The 19,568-nt window shown below is 39.5% G+C and overlaps 1 protein-coding gene across 2 annotated transcripts in view; it reads right to left on the bottom strand.

The window, feature by feature from the left end:
* Positions 1-10,050: 10,050 nt before the first annotated feature.
* The window catches only part of SNX16 (sorting nexin 16), a 30,067-nt gene continuing 20,549 nt past the window's right edge, over positions 10,051-19,568 (bottom strand). Inside the window, exons 6-8 of one of the 2 annotated variants that reach the window (XM_032696739.1) lie at positions 15,038-15,174; positions 11,816-11,932; positions 10,051-11,546 (exon numbers count right to left, since the gene is read on the bottom strand). In XM_032696739.1, the coding sequence (XP_032552630.1) occupies positions 11,441-11,546; positions 11,816-11,932; positions 15,038-15,174 (360 nt within the window). In that variant the 3' untranslated portion in view covers positions 10,051-11,440. The remainder of the gene's footprint in view (positions 11,547-11,815; positions 11,933-15,037; positions 15,175-19,568) is intronic. The other variant, XM_032696743.1, reaches the window with a different exon arrangement.

Here is a 19,568-nt window from a genome sequence, read left to right as displayed (position 1 = left end):
TACTGGAAAAAATTAAGTGTGTGAATTCTGTCCTAAATTTTGGAGGTACCAGGAAAATTGTCTGGGTTTTTTTGTGAGTAAAGAAGATCTGGAACTATTAAATTTTTGTTTTAAAAACAAAACCGAAAAAGAAGGAAAGAAAGAAAGAACTGCCGTAAATTTAAAAATACATTTTCAACTTTCAGCAGGAAACCAAACACTAATAAAATGTTACTGGTTTTAATGCTTGATGAAATTCAGGATGAGATGATTGTGAAAGCAGGATTGTTTTACAAAATAACAAATATTCTGAGTTATTTCAAATCCATTTGCTAATTTTTCTGGCTTGAATCCTGTTTTCAAGGTGTGCAGTGTATGCAAGTCTCTGAATTGGGTACAGAATGTATTAGCATGCACTGGTTGCGTCACTGTGCAAGGCTGGCTGTGTGCTTGTGGACACTTGTGCTTTTGCTAAATACGAGGCTGTGCCAACATAGTCCCATGGTTACTTGGAAAAACTGGCTTTTAGCATCTGTTCTTGATCAAATTAGTAGCTTACCAATACTTGGCACTTGTGTAGCACTTGGCATACTTGAAGTGCTCTGCAACCTAACCAAAATAGGTCTGTTAAGCCTCCAGTTTGATACTAAAGTGATTTTCAGTCTGCTTTGGAAAATGTGGACCTGCTGTTTTTGTGTAACCATTTTCCATGTGAACACCCTTCACGGGGGAGAAAAAGTCCTAGGGAAGGTCTTCTCCTTTACAAGCCAGTGTCTGACTGCTGATCTCCAACAATGTTTTGGCCAAGTGTTGATCCTGGGAAGCTTCAGATGTCTTCAGCTTATTGATCTCAGACCAAACACTTGGAGGAACAACATTTATGAAAGGTGAAGAAATGAAATTGGTCATTTGCGTGAGCTGCTCTGCAAGTCTGTGTGTAGGGGCTGGTGATTCTGGAGGACAGACTCATACCATACAGGCTAGGACACGTGTGGTTGGTAAATATACTCAGAAACACTGTGGTGATGTACACAAACCAATATTCACCAGGGACTGCCAGAACTAAAGTGCTTGTTGCTATATTTCTTTGGGAGGCTGGTTTTCTTCAAAGGCAAAGGGGTTCTAGGGATTTAATTCAGCTGAGGGAGTGGCTCTTTCCTGTGTAAATTGAGATAACACTGGGACAAATGGCCCTTTATTTTTTCAAACATATGTCTCACTTCACGTCAAGATGGTATTTGTTCAGTATGTAAGCAGTCAAGAGTGAATAGTGTCAACATGTTACTGTAAATGTATTCTCTATTAACTGGAACATATTTTACAAGAGGACTGTGGCAGCAGATGGTGTACTATAGCTGACTTCCTTTCTTGTTCCTTATTTATTTTGAAAATGTTTACTTCTTTTAACAGGCATGGACATTTTTAACCTGGATAGCTTTAAAAAGGTGAAAATATATTAATAAAAAGTGAAAATAATTAATATATACATGTAGCAAGTAAATATTTTAGTGTCATGTTTTTGTTACATGGTTGCATTAAATTTCTTTTCCTATCAGGCAAGAGTGTAAGTACCCTCCTTACACTGTCATTAGGATACAGTGCTCTTTATAGGATATGAGAATATTCAGAAACACTTTTTTGATGTATTGATCTTTCATTAGAATTCAAGAATTTTTCCAAGGTGATTTGGTTGATAAAAACAACCAACCAATAAAAAAACCCCACCCCAGTGTATGCTGTGGTGTTTGGGCTGCATTCCTTCACACTTAACAGTTGCGTTGTGAGAGATCCTTCTATTTTACTGTGCCCAAAATATCTCCTTCTCCCCACCTCTGACCCAAAGATCTCGTCATTTTTCAGAAATATGTGTTTTTCATTTTCCAGGGCTTAGTTGAAAGGAAGAATTATCAAGTCTTTTAAACATGAAAAAAGAAAAAAATACTATAGGCAAATATGAAGTGACACAAAAAATACATTTTTTCACGCATCTCATTAGAATCTCCTTAAAGTGTGTGTGCACAGTGTCTCCCATTTTATATACATTCATTTATATTTATACATATGTATAAAGTGCTGGAGCAGTGATTTGAGACCACTGTTCGTTGTCTGGTGTTGAAAGATTTCAATTGCTTGGGCAGCTTGTGTTTGACTGTAAATCCCTAAGGTGTCACAAAATGTCCAGTGACTGTTGCAGCATATACACATGCTGGCTGTGTATATGGCTGTAGGGGGTGGAAGAACGGGTTGGGCATGCATAGGGAATATTTGCAATGAGAAAATATCACAGTTTTTCATGATGTAGAGCTTATATTATTTTAATTATGTCATTTTTTTTTAGAAACATAAGGAGGAAGCTTTAGTCTCAGAAATGATTTAACAGCAGGGATTAGCTTGAACATCTTAAGCAATTACAAATACTGTAATTTCACATAGCTGCCCTATTTTCTCACATCTGTCCCCATTGCAGAGGCTGGCAAGACCCACGGTCATAGCACTGTTCAGTCAGGTGTACATTGTAGGAAAAATGTACCTGGTTGATGTGACTTTGATCGCAGTTTAAGTGGTTTATTGTTTTGTTATCAACATGTAATTACCTGGCCATTGCTGAACTATACACTTGGGATCAATATCTGCAATATCTGCAGATAAAGCTAGAAGGTATAGTTATGAAATGTTAATGTGTGACTAGAAATTCCTGAACAACCTTGTGTAGTTAGGATGGCCGTGTCTGGCAGGGTCACCCTGGCCCCTCTGCTGCCCTGCTCCCCTCCTCTCCTGCACACTACACATCCTTGCGTTTTTATATTTTGATTGGGTGTCTGCTTAGATGACTTTTCCTCCCTGCAACTACAGTCTTCTGGTAATTCCCCAGTTGCTGTGTGATACAGTTGATTGTTGTCTTCCTCTTTGCCAGAATCAGGTAAAGATCAGGCAAAAGCCGGTTTGGAGAGGCTGGGTGAGGGACAAGCCCAAACCCTTTACACCCGTGTGCTGCCTCACCAGCCGGTGCTACCCAGGCTGTTTTTAAGGCCAGCAGGGCAGTGTAGGTACCCCCTCAGCTAGTTTTCTCAAACAGCAGGCAGCTGGTTCTCCTAGGATTGAATGGCAAGGTGTATTAAGTCGAGGATCTGTGGTTTGTAAGCTAAATTTAATAAAATAAGTGGGAGGCCAATTGGTCTGAGCTGGTGGTCTGTTTCCATGGAGGCAATGAGTGTTGATACCGCCCACTGCTCCGACATCAGCATTCACAGATTTACTGTCTTAAGGGGCAAGGAGTGTTTTGTGGGTTCAAACAGGATTTACATGGACAACCCCCCCCTCCCCATCTTGAGTTTAGCACTCTTTCATCAAAAAATAAAACATGCACTTTAGGAGGAATGTGAGTCTTCAGATATATTTCATATCTAAATATATCCAGATGTCTTAGCTTTACTTTTGTGATTGGACTCAGCTTACCCAAGGGGCTGAACTAACTGGAGGCAGCTAGGACTGCCAACATATAGGCATATGTATGGTTGTTGTATTACCTACCTACTGTACATACCCTATATATATATCTGGGGTGTTGGAGTGCCTGGTGCGCTGCTGTCGCTGCCCAGCAGCGGTGAGCTCCATCAGCTGCGGGGCTGGGACTCTGTGGACCTCCAGGAGGAGCTCTGGGTTCAGTGTACAGCACAAAACTCCAGCAGGCTGGAGATCTTCATGCAGAAGTTCACCAGCCCCCTCTTTATGCACTCATGCCATGACAAACTGGAGCTAAGACAAAGTTCAAAGCTTTAAATCAGTCAAAAGTACCCATTTGCAAGGAACAGTTGAATACTGGTTCAGCAAATTGTGCCTTGTAGTGACTGGCTGCAGCTGAATGTCATTGCAGCAGGCTGAGGACACCGAACTGTGAACTTTCTCAGTCAAGTCTCAGCCCTTGTCAGGGTTCAGAGTACGTCTGTCCTGTGGTAATGTCTGCACTACCTTGGGTTAGGTGGGAACAGGTGGTACGTGCCTATAGGGAGGTACTGCAGCTGCTGGTTTTGAGGCTGTTGAGGAGTTGATGTTTAGAATTAATCGCATTGATTTACCAAGAAGTGGGCTTATTTGGCACAGGAAGCTCAGTGTGAACTGACAGCTTCCTATGGCTGGGTTCACAGCTTCAGAAGTTCATAGTGGAACGTGGCTAGCAGACACCACCTCCCCCTTTTCAGGTTAAAACCTTCAGCTCCCAATGCTTTGCCAGCTTGTCAGCAAAATGTGTCACTTCAGTTTACTGAGGTAGGGAAAAAAAAATCCTCCTGCATGAGCCAAGAAGTTCTGGAAAAGGTCTGTAACAGCACTAATCTGAGAACGGATCTTATCTGTGTTGTATCAGGCACTTGTGGGTGAACACAAAGGGGTTTATTTTATAAAGAAGACAATAGGAGAAAATAATGATGAGGGAAAGTGATAACTAGTTGAGACATTAATTTATGTAGCCTGAGAATCTGTCTAGAGCACATATTGTGTCTGAATAAACTGAAATCTGAGCCAACAGCTGCTTCACCAGAGCAGAACAGAGAAGCCTCTTTGTTGAGAGATCTTGTGCTCTGACCTTTGGACGATCATGAGTCTTGTGCAACTCACGTCAATTGAAAAGTGAAAGATGCTGGTCTTTCCGCGGTTTTCTAGATTCAGAACTGAAACGTGTCTCAGAGGATGCCAGTAGTGAACTGCAGCATGCTGACAGCAGAAATAGATAAAAGTTATTATTTGCACATGTTTTGTTCCTCAGGTTAACTCACAGCAAGGTTGAGTTTAATTTTTAATTGTTTAATGCTCTTTCATAACACATTACTTTGCACGTTAATTTTGCAACATTCTCAACTTATTTCTTAATTGCCCATTTAGGTAGGGACAACAAAGTCAGATCTGACTGGTGTTCTCCGCAGTTATCTCCACAAGAAACTCACTTTTCTGGTCTGCTTTTGTACACCTATGCAGGAGCAGTGCCTCTATAGGCACATCAGCAGCTTACTGAATGGCTGATTTTTTTCAAAAGATTACACGGAATGAGAGAGTTTTCTCATCTGCTTCTTCCAATGCAAGTTATTATCCCTTTGGCCATATATTGCACATACACACAAAAAATAAACTTCTCAGAGCAAGACTTTCTCTAAATGTACAAAGCAGCTGCCATAATAGGGTAGAGCTCTTTCCCCTTGCCTCTGCTCATCCGTGTAACAGGCATATTTATACTGCAAAATGAGGGGAAAAGGGAGACCCCCATCACATCACAAGAAATCCACCTCATAACCTGGTTATCAGAAATGCTAAGAATGTCTAGGAAAGGGCCACAGGAAATTTGGGAGGAGAGATGCTGTAGGTTTGCCACATGTGACAACTGCTTCGTAAGCTACCTCCTATCTATCTATCTATCTATCTGTCTATCTATCTATCTATCTATCTATTGAACATGCAAAGCAATAATGAGATCTGGAAAGGTCAGTGTGCAACCTTCTCCCAGTAGGCGCTTGTCAGATGAGCAATGCTTGACAAACCCACATTAACTGCCAAACAGCAAGCAGCATTTCATAGTCATTCTCAACATTTCCATAAAACAGCTGTGGCTTTGTCTAGATGAAAAGCATTAATCCACAGGGGGTTCAGAGAGCGGAGGCTTGTTTCTCCACTATATTAATGCAAACCTCCTAGTGTTTTCAGTTTGAACTCATAGAAGAAAGGAATATTATAAAATCTAGCAGCAGCTAGTAATGTATCAGCAAGGATATTCAGACCTACTTGAAACCCAGCTGAGATATCTCAAGACAAAGTTGCTTTATTATACAGGCAAGAGTCTCACCAGATCATCAAATCATCTAATTTAAACCTGCTGACAAGCTTATGGGATCAGCAGCAACACTAGGACTGTACCAACTGACTGTGCTATTAGAGTGAATCATGTAATTGCTTTCTTCCTCAGTTTCCTTATTTGCAGAGCAGAAGGAAATACAATACCTACCTCTCAGATACAACAGGGGGACAAATTCTGTATTTGGAGAGCACCTTTGTGATCCTCAAGTCAAAGAAGTACTGAGTATGAATCAGCAAGCCTTTAAGGTCTCCATGAAGAGCTTAAAAGGCGTAAAAAGGGGAAGGTCTCAATGAAGATTGTGTTGAAAACAAGAAAAACATAGGTTGGAGTACTGCTTGTGAAGGTTTAGCAAAATGTTAAGGTGCAGAACCTGCCAGCTTCCCTTAAGACAGATGAGACTCAGCCAGAGCTGGGAGCTGACCCCAGAATCCCATTTATTACACCAGTCACATGAGCCCCAGCACCCACTGGCAGGAACACCCAGACTGAAACCCAGGGTTTCTGCACTGTGGGGGTGGATCTCTTCTCTGATGTCCCTGTCTTCCAAAGCTGAAGGGTTCAGCTCTGACTAGCAGGGACAGCACTTCTGAGGACTGAAATTATTATTCAAGTTCAGCAGTCCCACTTCCAAGCCTCCTCCTCCTCCAGAGCCATGCTGTCCTGCTTGCAGTTTGGGATCTTTACAAGCAATACCAGAACTCCAGCCTAGGCTTGATGCTCTGATATCTGTTATAAGACACAAAAGGCACAAGTCACACAAACAGGGAGGGACAGGAAGACTGTAAGGATCTGAGTTATACACAAGACAAATGCATCACAGGCTACTTTTCTCCCTTTTGGTTGGAGGTTAAAGGTATAGAAAGAGAAGCTTTGCTAATTGAGTCAGAACATCATTAGACTTCCTGAATTGCAATTTCAGTGTCAGGCACTGTTCTGTTGCAGAAAGACTTCATGTTAAAAATTTTAATTCTCTCTCACATCAGGCTTTCTGATTTATCCAGCTGAAGAGAATGACATTTGAGGACTCAGTCATTTACAAAGCTCCTTCAGCTGTCCTGTTACTTCTACATGGGAGTGAAAAATGCTTGTCTCGGAAACATCCCGCCCGTGCACATCCTGCACTCTGGGCAGCCCGAGTGTAACTCTGCCCGACCCTTGTTAAACAGGATCCTTCAACACCAGTATCACTTCATTTTCATGATGCTGGTTAAAACTGCAGTTCAGGGCTTTAAAATGTGCCCACCAGAAGGATGCTTTGTATGTGACATGGGGTCATGCTTAGACATGTCTCATGACAGCCTTTTCCTGACTCTGGAACTACCACCAGAGTGGTTCAGAACTCATCAACTCAAGGAGAAATTTCAAGAGCAACATTTTGTACTCCAGCTTAAAGCTCAAGGTATCCAACTGGAGAATGATATGTAACAGCAGGATATATAAGGCCAACAGTCACTAGTACTCTGAGATGACAAAAAATTGTATCTATTACAAGATAAGAATATATTATTCTTTTAGAGTTTAGTGTAAAGGAATGCATTTTTCCTACCTCTCCACTTCTCCAGATCTGTGCAGTTGCATCAGAAACAAAAGGTAAGTCAAACTTTGGAAGGAGATCAAAAACACTGAACAAAAGCCCTCAGGTCAGTGTTTTTCTTGCAATGCAAAACCTGAGAAGGACCAAATACAAAAGGTTGCCCTTTGGAACAAGACTGGGATAAAGGTTAGTGCAGCAAGGGGTGGCAAAGAAACACCAGTGCTATGGGAGAACAAACCTTATAAAGAGGTTCCTGAATGGGTTATGATAACATAGAACCTACACCACTCACAACACAGAAACCAACATGTAGTGGAAATGCGATTCTGGTCAGCAAATGAGTGAATGAATTTTCACTTTCAAAGGGGAAAAATGCTCAAGTGTAAACTATGGACAAGAAAATCCCCTTTCTCCTCTGCCTTTTCCATTCTCTCTCATCTTTCCTCTAGGAGGTTAAGATCCTATACATTAAAAATCTGTTGAAGATAACAAAAATACAGAACAACAACTGCATTGGTCAGTACACTGACTGTTCAGCCAGAGTACAAACTGTTTAGAAGAGACATCTTTTGGAGATGGCTGCATTATCAGTTCTCCAGATTGAAATAAACATGGGTATGAGCATACAGTTCAGTTACCCTAAAGCACATCCTGTATTTTATAGGAAAATAGCTAGTTTTGAACGTTGGACCTGTATAGTAAACTGAATGTTCTGATCTCTGGCACAAAGACTTAACTGAAGTATAGAAAGGAATGATAGGAAGAAAGACTCCTAAGACCTGGTGTTCCATAAATGGAGTGTTTCCTACAGGATTCTTCCCTTCTTTGGTTATCTGTGACCTTGGAGTATTTATTTATCTGACATTTCTTGGAAAAATTGATTGCAGCAGCAACTTCAGAGCATAACTCCTCCAAATTCCTCCCCCAGTGTGTAACAGAACCTGCTATAACAGGAAAAAAACCTCTACAAACAAAATCACATAAGATTTCCTATAGAAATTTCTACTAGAAATGAGGGGTTTTTTTTCTGGCAGGACAATTGCTGCTGCTCCATAGCTACATTTCAACAAAGGAATAGGAACCACAGAGAGAAAAAAAATCAAATTATGTAGTGCTCTAATGAGATGCAGAGAGCAAAACCATTTTGGGACAGACATACCTAGAACAGGAGCTTTCCCTGTCCTTTTTCTCTGCAACTCTAACACCCCAACCCCCTCCCCCCACACAGACAGTTAACACATAGAGGTGAGCACAACAGCCCACTGAGAAGTGAACCACGTAGGCTGCCCTCTCCTACCACTGGCTGGTGCAGTTTCATTCCCTTCCTCAACCCGGTTCAATGGCACTGTTGTACTCATAGTAACTAATGGTCGTCACAGTGGGAAAAGTATGGAGTGAGAGTTTTATAAGGACTCATTCTTGATTCAGTACTAGTCAGCATCTTAACTGATTTAGGAGTATACAAATCAAAAGCAGGGAAGGGGTGTGGGCAGACTGCAAGGGCTTTGGAAGATAAAAAAATCCTTCAGGATTATTAAAAGATGTATTATTAAAGAAAATCAAACCCCCTGGAATATTAACTTGGGTACAATGTATTAAAATCTAAAACTAAGAGGAAAAAAACCCCATTGTAAATCTGTGGCTGAACTATTAAGGCAATCACCTACAACAGAAAAGAACAAGGTTACTAGTTGCAAATCTTGTATTAGTTCACTCTGCTACAATTCCAGTTGGAATGTTCCTCTGCACAACTTACAGAATACAGACTTTTACTGTCAAATTCTTATAAATGAAATAGTTGAAACTTGGCTTCTTCCGTACTAAAATTGCAGCAGTGAGTAAAAAGAGAAGGAAATGGGTGGGAAATAGTGCCAGAATAGAAGCAAGTGCACCAGAAAAAAATTCAGTATGGGACAGACTTGGAATCCACCTTGATCAAGATGTTCAAGGCCACCCTGAACAGGCACCTCAAATTCTCCATGTCCCTTAGGGAGGTAACCATTCATTAAACAGTAACATAGGTGAAGTGATACCACATGGCTACTGAACAAGTTCACATTTTCCAACTCTGTAACTAAAAATCAAGATCCCCTGAACAAAAATGTCTATTCATGTGATACTGAATATTTTGGGTTAGCAAAATAACAAACCTCGAAGTTTCCATTCCTTTGCTCTCTCATGACTAAACTGTAAATTATATTAATACTTTCTTTAGCTTCTAGATTTGCAGATGTACCTGCTGTACTTCACAAATCCTTAGCACGTATGACCCAAGTAGCTTTTCAAGATTTTAAAAACACTTATAATTGTAAACCTAACACTGTTTTAATGGGCAAGGTTCACTCTTTTCAAATATGTGATATCTGACACAAGATTTCATGTATTTTCAATAATGTTTCAAAACTTTATTGAGTTCACTCAACCTCTGTGAAGATTCATGTAGAATGTAAAAAAAAGATTAGTTCCTTTTTTATTTTAACCTCCAACAGAAGTATAGTAAATTTCCTGGTGTCTGTTACAGCATTCTCCTTCATTTTCATGCAGACAATTTTTGGTACAAAAAGGACTCAGACCAAAAGCCGAGTAACTTTATGAAATCACTGAGGTAAGAAACATCTAACAGTGTTTTATCCTTCTGCTAGACAAGGCATTAAATGTTTTGGTCTTTTCTGCAGTGGAAAAAAGAAGACAGGTGTTTTGTCCATAGTTTTATTTCACCATGAAGGTTGATACAGTTCTGCATAAAGGTCATTGTACGCACAGTCTGAAGTACAAAGCTCCCTTTGAAAACTCCAGCACAAAGACACTGCATATTGACAACATTAAACAACGATGTGGGTGGTATAGGGAAAAAAAATTAAAACAAACCAGCATTCTTCCTATTGGAAAAGCAGAATAAAACAAGGCACTTTCAGTAAATAAGTGAACAGAAACAAGCTGTATCAAAGACTCCACAGAACTGACCGAGAGCACTGTAACAAAATTCTGCAGTAATGAACAAGTAAAATACAAAAAGGCACTACATAATCCTCTCCCTGCAACTCCCCTTTCTCAACCAATTAGCCAACTGAACTTGGCACAATGGAATCTTAATTATAAAGTGCATCTCCTGTCTTAATACATTTTGAAAAATAGGCTATACAACATAGGTACCAACATTCCCATGTGTAAAATATGTTGAAACAAAAATACATTGCAACTAGATTCGATCTAGTTATGAACTGTGCAGGAAAAAAATATGGCTTCTTTACAAGTCTTTCAATAACCTCCATATAATCTTGAATATTTTTAAACAAACATAAATGCATAAGCAATGTGGTAAGAGGTAGTGTTCTGAGTAAAAGGCAAACTTACCGATTTTATTGTTACATGGGTATATAGCAAAGGTATCCCAGATTTTCAAAGCAGCATTACTGAACAAAAAGTATTACAGCATGCTATTTTGAGATGAAAATACACAGTGTTTTGGGGGTCTCATATTAGTTCCTTCAGCAAAAATGACCAGTTTTAAAATGTCCAACTATATCCCATTTAGTAAGTACTCCTCTCTTGGTACTGGAAGTTTTCCTATTGCATTGCATTAAAATTTCCAGGGAAACATTCTTCAACTTCAGAATTTAAAACCATCACATTCTCCATTCTTACACATAGATGAGTCCGTTTTTACTTCAACAAGCATTAATTTATGGCTATAAGAATATGAAAACACAAATACCAACAACATGAACACATCAAACATGTCACAACAGTGGCAACATATGACATGGGAGTTAGATGTGTTCAGTGATTTAGTGTGGAACTTGTCATTCCGCTAGGAAAGTGAGCCAAATTGTGTATGTACACTACCTAAACTTCACCTGATTTTAGCCCTTATTAGACTTCAATATATTAAATATATAAAGGCTAGATAAAAACTGAAATCAAAGCAGCACTGGGTATATTTCTTACATTAATAATTTGTAAGGATTTATGTAAACATTCAATTGTGCATTCTTGCTCTTTGCTGTAAATTCTTCACAGCTACTCTAAGCTGCTACCCACAGATACATCCCAAACATGAACCTGTAACAGCAGCTGCTGCTCATCTATTCTTCATCTGGAGTATATGCTACTTCAGCAACCTCAATTTCTGGGACAGGATTTCCAGCCAAAGAGCCACTCCAGCATGGCTCATGGTTCTCTTTGTCTGAGCTGCAATGACAGATCAATAAGCTTTGTCAAATGGGAACTAGTATGATTCTCCATAGTCATTTTATGCAGACAATCCACAAAACATTTACAACGCTTTTTCAGTTTATCATATTCCAGATCTAAAATTATCTATCCTGAGGGCCTTTATGCAGCACAGGTGTGCAATAAAATGCTGAATTCCTCAGCTGTGCAGAATTTATGCAAGACCAAACACTTTAAAAAATGCACTTTAAGAATAACTAAAATATAAGTAAAATAATAGTATTTACCAGCTGTCCTCACCCAGGGTACCCTGGTCTGCTTCTACTGCAGAAGACTCCACCTCACCACTGCACTCACTTTCTTCTCCTGACATTTGACGAGTCATTTTTCCTAAAGATAAATCCCTACAACAGATAAGAACAGAGTACCACCAATCCATAGAGCACACATTCATCACCGAAGAACTGTTTGTTTCATTTTAACCTTTGCAGTTTCCGGGAACCTCTCAATCTCACTCCTACATGCTCCATTTCTTTTATTAGTTCAAATAGGTAGGGTCTGCACTGGGTAGCTATTTAAACAGTTTATTTGCTCCAGCTGCTTATTCCTGAACTAAACTCAGTCCTCTGAATCTCTGGGCTACCAAGACAGTTAGAGGGATGGACCACCTCTCCTATGAGAAAAGGCTGAGAGAATTGGAATTGTTCAACCTAGAAAAGGCTTCAGGGTGACCTAATTGTAGCCTTTCAGTATCTGAAGGGAGCCTACAAGATGAAGAGAGACTATTTACAAAAGCATGTAGTGACAGTACAAGGGGGAATGGTTTAAACTGAAAGAGAGTAGGTTTAGATTAGATATTAGGAAGAAATTCTTTACTGTGAGGGTGGTGAGGCACTGGAACAGGTTGCCCACAGAAGTGGTGGATGCCCATTCCTGGAAACGTTCAAGGCCAGGCTGGATGGGGCTCTAAGCAACCTGGTCTAGTGAAAGGTGTCCCTGCCAATGGCTAGGGGGTTGGAACAAGATGATCTTTAAGGTCCTTTTCAACCCAGGCCATTCTGTGGTTCTCTGGTTGCATCACAGTTTCATAGCTTTACGAAATTCAAGTCGTAGAGGAGTGTGCATGACTTTAGGTAAAAAATTACAAGCAGAAGATCTAAGCCACACACATCTTGCCTAATGTCAGAAGGGGGTTATAACCAAAATGTAGACAGAAGGAAAACAGGCAGGATGATAAAAAGATTTCTTCAATAGTTTTCTAAGTTTCTCACTGTAACTTTACAAAGTTAGATATTACGTTTCAGAACAATACGTTTTCCCATTAATGATAAAAAGACAGGTAATAATTTTTTCTTAACGGCAACACAAGATAACAGTCCGACTAGCCTGTATATAAATGGGAATAAAGTCATGTAAATCGACCAAGGAAATCCTTTCTTCCAAAGCATTGCTCTGTGTGGAAAACATATACCAATTTAGAACTGAAAGCTGTGACTTGAATTGGAAGTAAAAGCTTGTGACCCATTTTGTGTTGAAAGTGATACTACTATATGTCATCCCCTTTTTAAATTACCTACTGTTTCTATTGTTTTATTTTAATGCATGCATTTTAAGTAATACCTCAGCAGTATTCTTTAACATTATTATTGGCCAAAGCCAGCAATATATAAAGCCCTACAAGTCTCATGTCTTGTCAGCTGTCCTCCCCTTCTACCTCACGCACATTTTAGGTACTTGGCCTTTAGAGTGTGTAGGCATAAGATGCTTTATTCTTGCTGGGCCATCAGATAGAAATTCCACTTCAACAAGGCCAAAGACAGACACATTTCACAGAATCACAGAATATTCTGAGTTGGAAGGGACCTACAAGGATCACTGAGTCTAAGTCTTAAATTAATGGCCCATATAGAGATCGAGCCCATAACCTTGGCATTATTAGCACCATGGTCTGACCAACTGAGCTGATCTCAGGGTCTTATTTCTTTTGGGTTCATTTCTCCATCAGACAGACAAGCTGAAGTTCTTTAACAAGATTGTGAGTTTTCTTGGTAATTTTTACAACTATAGATCACAGAAGTTATTTTCCATCAAGACTTCAGACACTACTTGGCTGATTTTCAATAATTTTATACATCTGGGAAACTGGCAGGGTGTTTGTGTATTTAAAAACCACAATCTACCTATCTATCTTCAGGGAAAGCACTACAAAATAAAATCCCTTTTTGCTATTTATGCCTTCTTATCTTTAGCCATACAGAATTTCTTATCATTACGTTTTAGCAAAATGCAAGTTATTTAATTTTTATTGACTATTTCTCTATTTAAGCCAGAAGCACACCATATCTCTCTCGTCAAACAGGAAAAGCATCTTTCAAATGTAATTACTTGCCTTCAGGAATAAGTGACAAACTGAATATGGTATTCTGATCAGAATTTTCAGTAAGCCACAACAATTCCACTTAAATCTTTTCCCATTATAGTTCACTTAAAACTTACAAGGTGTGGTTTGTCAGTCAATCTGGATATGCCAGACTCAACAACCCAGGTAGTAAGTAAAATAAAATTTATTTTGAAAATAATTTTTTTTTTTAGTTCTGTCAGTGTCTCTGGTCATACACAGACACCCAGGGGATGTTTTTTCACCCGATCTCATTATCAGGAAGAAATTCTCTACTATTAGGAGGAAATTATTTCCTGTGAGGGTAGTAAGGCACTAACTGGAAAAGGCTGCCCAGACCAGCTGTGGATGCTCCATCCCTGAAAGCATTCAAGGCCAGGTTGGATGGGGCTCTCAGCAACTTGGTCTAGTGGGTGGCATCTGTGTCCATGGCAGAGGGGTTGGAAGTAGATGATCTTTAGGGTACCTTCCAACCCAAATCATTCTGTGATTCTACAAAATTCTAGTGGGACCATGGGAATTTACTCTTTTGCTAAGAAAATGCTGCAGTGACTGACTCAGCAGCTCTAATGGGACACTGAATAGCATATCAACTCCCCTGCCACTGCTACAAAATTTAGCAGACGGGCACCATAAGACTCCACCATTTTTTCCTTGGGTTTAAATGGACAATCTCCAGTGTTATTTAAGTATCTTCAGCATCATTTCTGGCAATTCAGAACACAGTTAAAGACATTATTAGACATATAATTGCCTGATCACTATGTTCTGTCAAAGCTTTGAGTACAGGCAGATTTTTATAACTCAAAGCAATTTTTCCCCTCCTCTCATCTCTAGCAGGGCATTTCATGTTTCCAACATTTCAAAAGCAAATTTAAAGGATTAGGAAACAATCAAACTTACTTTAGAGAGAAAAGATGGGACATGTTTCTCAGTCATTTGTACTAAATAACTTTTAGCCAGTACATGAGAAAGAGCTTACTGAAAATATTGCTTTGTGTGGTTATGTATGGAAAATGTTTTCCAAGACTGTATCTAAAGCTGGTACTTGTGACTAGATAAGGTACTTTTATGGAGATAAACTCCTAAACCCCATAAAATTTCTACATACCTAATTCTTCTTTCAACAGCATCTATATGAAGTTGCTTTTCACTCAGCAATTTCTTCAGTGATTCAACTTCCCTTTGTTTTTCAAGTAGTTCTTTTTGTAGGCGGTAATTTGTTTCCTCTAGAGTTTCACAGAAAGCCTAAAACACAAATTTAAGAGCATCTTCAATTTAACTTCAGTGTACTGCCTTTATTGATTTTTCTTTTAGAAATATCAATCTGTAATAGAATTGTAGCTGCTTTTCTTCAGGCTGATTACATAAAAAGCTATGTAAATTTTAAAAAAAGTTCCGTCCTTAATAAAATAATGCTGCTTTGTTTTGAATAGTGAATTTATTATACTAAGCTGCAATGCAAATAGTTTATCACATCATTTGTTTGTCTCACAAAACTCTAAAGAGAAACTTTAGAAAAGTAGTGCCTGATTTTGAACCTTCTTGCCTATACAGAATATAAGCTGAACTCCCTGCTCCCTTTTCTCCTCACAAAGCTTTGCTTCCACATGACTTGGAAATCAATTTAAAAGTATCTAATTATTCCCACAATGCAAAGAATATTCGGATTGAGTACATGTTCGTTACCCAAGATAAAGACAAAGCCGTACAGTTCTGTACCAAACACCTGTTACAACTATGGAACCATGACAGAAGACCAATACAAAAACATTTTGAAGAAGTTTAATGGAATGCTGTGAACACCAACTACTCAGCCATGACAAGTATGCCATGCTCCTCTGCTTGGCATGACATGTATTTATAGTACACTCTGATGGATTTGACAATGAGCAATCTCAAAACTTAATGTGATGAGCCAGTGTCTCATGCAACATCCACTGAATGCAGGAAGTGACAGAAGCCTTGGCACAGAGCCTGCTCATCTATTACTGGAAAGCACAAGTCCCGCAGCAGTACCATGCAGAGTACAGGGGAATGAATGGCATCCTGGCCTGCATCAGGAACAGTGTGGCCAGCAGGAGCAGGGAAGTGATCCTTCCCCTGTACTCTGCATTGGTGAGGCCACACCTGGAGTATTGTGTTCAGCTCTGGGCCCCTCAGTTCAGGAAGGATACTGAGGTGCTGGAGCGGGTCCAGAGAAGAGCAACGAGGCTGGTGAAGAGACCTGAGCACAAATCCTATGAGGAGAGGCTGAGGGAGCTGGGGTTGTTTAGTCTGGAGAAGAGAAGGCTTAGAGGCGACCTCATCACTCTCTTCAACTACGTGAAGGGAGGTTATAGCCAGGAGGGGGTTGGTCTCTTCTCCCAGGCAACCAACAATAGGACAAGGGGACATGGGCTCAAGCTCTGCCAGGGGAGGTTTAGGTTAGATGTTAGGAAGAAATTCTTTACAGAGAGGGTTATCAGGCATTGGAACGACCTACCCAGAGAGGTGGTGGATTCACCATCCCTGGAGGTTTTTAAAAAGAGATTGGACATGGCCCTTAGCGCCATGATATAGTAATTGGAGTTGGATCAGGGGTTGGACTTGATGATCTTGGAGGTCTTTTCCAACCCAATCTATTCTATGATTCTATGATTCTGATTTAGTAATTTACATGTTCTCAATAAGTAAGAAACCCATGTGGGCTTTCTTGGGTTAACATTATCAGCAACTAACCACTAATTCAGAGTCCGACGACTGTAAATGTTTTATATGAGCTCAGTTAAGAACAATGCTGTTAAGACACTGTTTTTCTTAAGTTTTAAAACAGGCTACAAACATCAAGAAGATACTATCCTTGGCTTTAACTGAAGCAGATTCATCATCCTTAAAATGTTAAGTTTTCCTATAATTACACAATTCAAACAAATGCAGAGTTTTTCAATCCAATAATCATATTTTTTTCATTGAATTTTAATTTATTTTATTGACTCAGATAGGAAATTTATCTTTTTTGACAGACACTGAAGACCAGTCATCAGTTAAATTATAGTTTTATTCATGTCTAATAGAGCCAAGAACATGTGGCATGCAATTCACTCTTCACACAGCATTTGTAGTGATTGCTTTAGCTATAGCTCCAGTTAAGCAGTCATCCTTGTTTCATCCAAGCCAATCAAGTAAATTTGACTGTATTTTATAAAAATATTTGGTGTTGCTGGCCCCTAGCTCAAAACTGGCCATTATTTAAGAATATAATGAAGTTATATTATTTCTACCTTTATATTTACGTGCATGGAAATTTCCCTATTGACGAAATAGCTAAAAATATTGCATAAGTGTTGTAGACTGTTTCATTGCTCTGCATGAGAACTGACAAAGCCTTTTGGAAAAACTCATCTCTACTGCAGTCTGGATATCAGCTGCCCGAGGAAAGGAAGTCACTGTTCTCAATGAGTAAGAAAACATCAACATATTCTGAAGGAGGCTGTAATAGCAGAAAGGTGAACCAAAGCTGAGAAAGAGAATGGTGTGTAATGAGATATCTTGCTCTTTTAATAGCTGGAAACCTGGAGTCTGGGACAGTTCTAACACCCAGGTTGGACCAATTTTCCCTATAGCTCTGAAAGGGCAACAGAACTAAGCCAGCTGGAAGACAGCTTTGCTTCCTTCTTCAGTGGATCATGAAACACAGATGGCTGGGAAAGGATCTGTGCAAACAGCTACCAAGGACATGACAAAAAAGATTGCTTTAGTGAATATTTTGTCTGCTTTTCTGTGATTAAATTTCTGTAAGGTCTAGTTAGCTTGTAATGGAAGACGTACCTGTATCCCTCCCCCTAAAAAGATAAATATGTTTTGGCAAGTCCTTATGGAACTGGAATAGTAGAACAGACATAAACCAAATAGAAGACATCCATATTTCCATTATCAGGAAAACAGTAACAGAAGATTTTTTTTTTCCTGGTAATGCTTTGTATGAAAATAGTAAGACAAAACAGACATAATTTTTGAGCTACCTTTAAAAATGAACTCCAGGAATACATATGTGAAACTTAGTGCTTTTCCTGTAGTTAGGCAGTTTAGGAAAAGCAAAGCAACAACCTGCAAGGGATGGATATAAGTTACTTTTGGTATTTGGTAGGACTTCAGGCTCCTAACAGCCACAAGCCAAAAAGCATGACCATGACCATAGATTTTAGGTTGAACAGACTTCAATCTCTTCAGGAACCTGCTTGGAAGAAAGCATCCATGGAAAACTACCTTGGAGAGAAGAACACTCCAGGAGAGCTGGTTGATATTTAAGGATCACCACCTTCTGGGTCAGCAGGTAGAGCTCAACAAGTAGGAAATCAAGCAAAGGTTGCAGGAGGCCTGTATGGATGAGCAAGTAACTCCTAACTAAACTGACAGATAAAAAGCAAGTGTACTAGGGGTGAAAGCATGGAGAGGTGACCCAGGAAGAATATAAGGTTGCTGTCTGATCTTACAGGAACAGGGTTAAGAAAGTGAAGGACAACCTGGAGCTGAATCTAGTAAAGAAAACAAGAAAGAACTCAACAAGTACATAATCAACAAAAGGAAGACTAGGGAAACCATAGACCTGTTGTCTTGACTAGCAAAGACCAGCCTTCAGTAATTCCAGACCTCTGCAGCCAGAGGAAAAGACAAGGAAGGCCATGACAAATTTACCCTCAGTGGAGAAGGGACCAGGTCAGGGAGCACTTAAACAGCTTGTACATGGATGTAAGTCCATGGGGCCTGATAGATGCACCTGTGGGTGCTAAGGGAGCTGGTCTGTTGTCCACCAGAACCCCAGGTCTCATGATTCAAATATCACAATAAAAGATAATGGACTTGAGCATCTTTCATGTGATAAAAGGAAGAGAAAGCTGAGAGACTTTAGTCTGGAGAAGAGAAGGCTTGGAGTGATCTTATCGATGGGTATAAATACCTGATGAGAGGGACTGAACAAGAGGGAGACAGATACTTTTCAGTGGTGCCCACTGACAGGACAAGAGACAATGAGCACAAATTAAACCCCAGGAAATTCAATCTGAACACCTGAAAACACTTTTTTACTGTGATGGTGATCCAAAACTGGAATAGGTTACACAGAGAGGTTGTGAAGCCTCCTCTGTAGAATACTGAAAACCTGACTGGACATGGTCCTGGGCAACCTGCAGTAGCTGACCTTACTTGAGCAAGAGGGTTGGACTAGACAATCTCAAGAGGTCTCTTTCAACCTCAATCACTCCGTAATAAGGTGGAGTGTCCCTTGGAGAGCAGAATTTTAAGAGTTGTCTCTAACAACTTAACAGAATACAGCTATTTTAATGGTTTGATTAAATTTCTGTGGTGGGAGAATAACACTGAGACTTCACCACAGCAGGCACTATCGAAATTTCAATGAAGGCGGCACTTAGATTTTTTAATTATGTGAACAAATAATTATGGTAATTTTTAAAAATTTTCATCAGCTTGAATAGCAACAATGAAAACTGATTATACAGAAATCAAATGTGAGCTTGTAAAAAAAAAAAACCATGCACACAGTAATCTAGTAAGAGCCAAGGCACTCCTACTTACATGCAAAACAAACTGGTAAATATAAATTTAGTTGAAGGAGCATCAGTTAACATTCACAATTTCTACAA

Source organism: Chiroxiphia lanceolata, chromosome 1 (genome assembly GCF_009829145.1).
Source record: "Chiroxiphia lanceolata isolate bChiLan1 chromosome 1, bChiLan1.pri, whole genome shotgun sequence".
Taxonomy (NCBI): Eukaryota; Metazoa; Chordata; class Aves; order Passeriformes; family Pipridae; genus Chiroxiphia; species Chiroxiphia lanceolata.
Note: the sequence above shows the minus strand (reverse complement) of the source record. Positions and strands in the feature narration are given on the sequence as shown.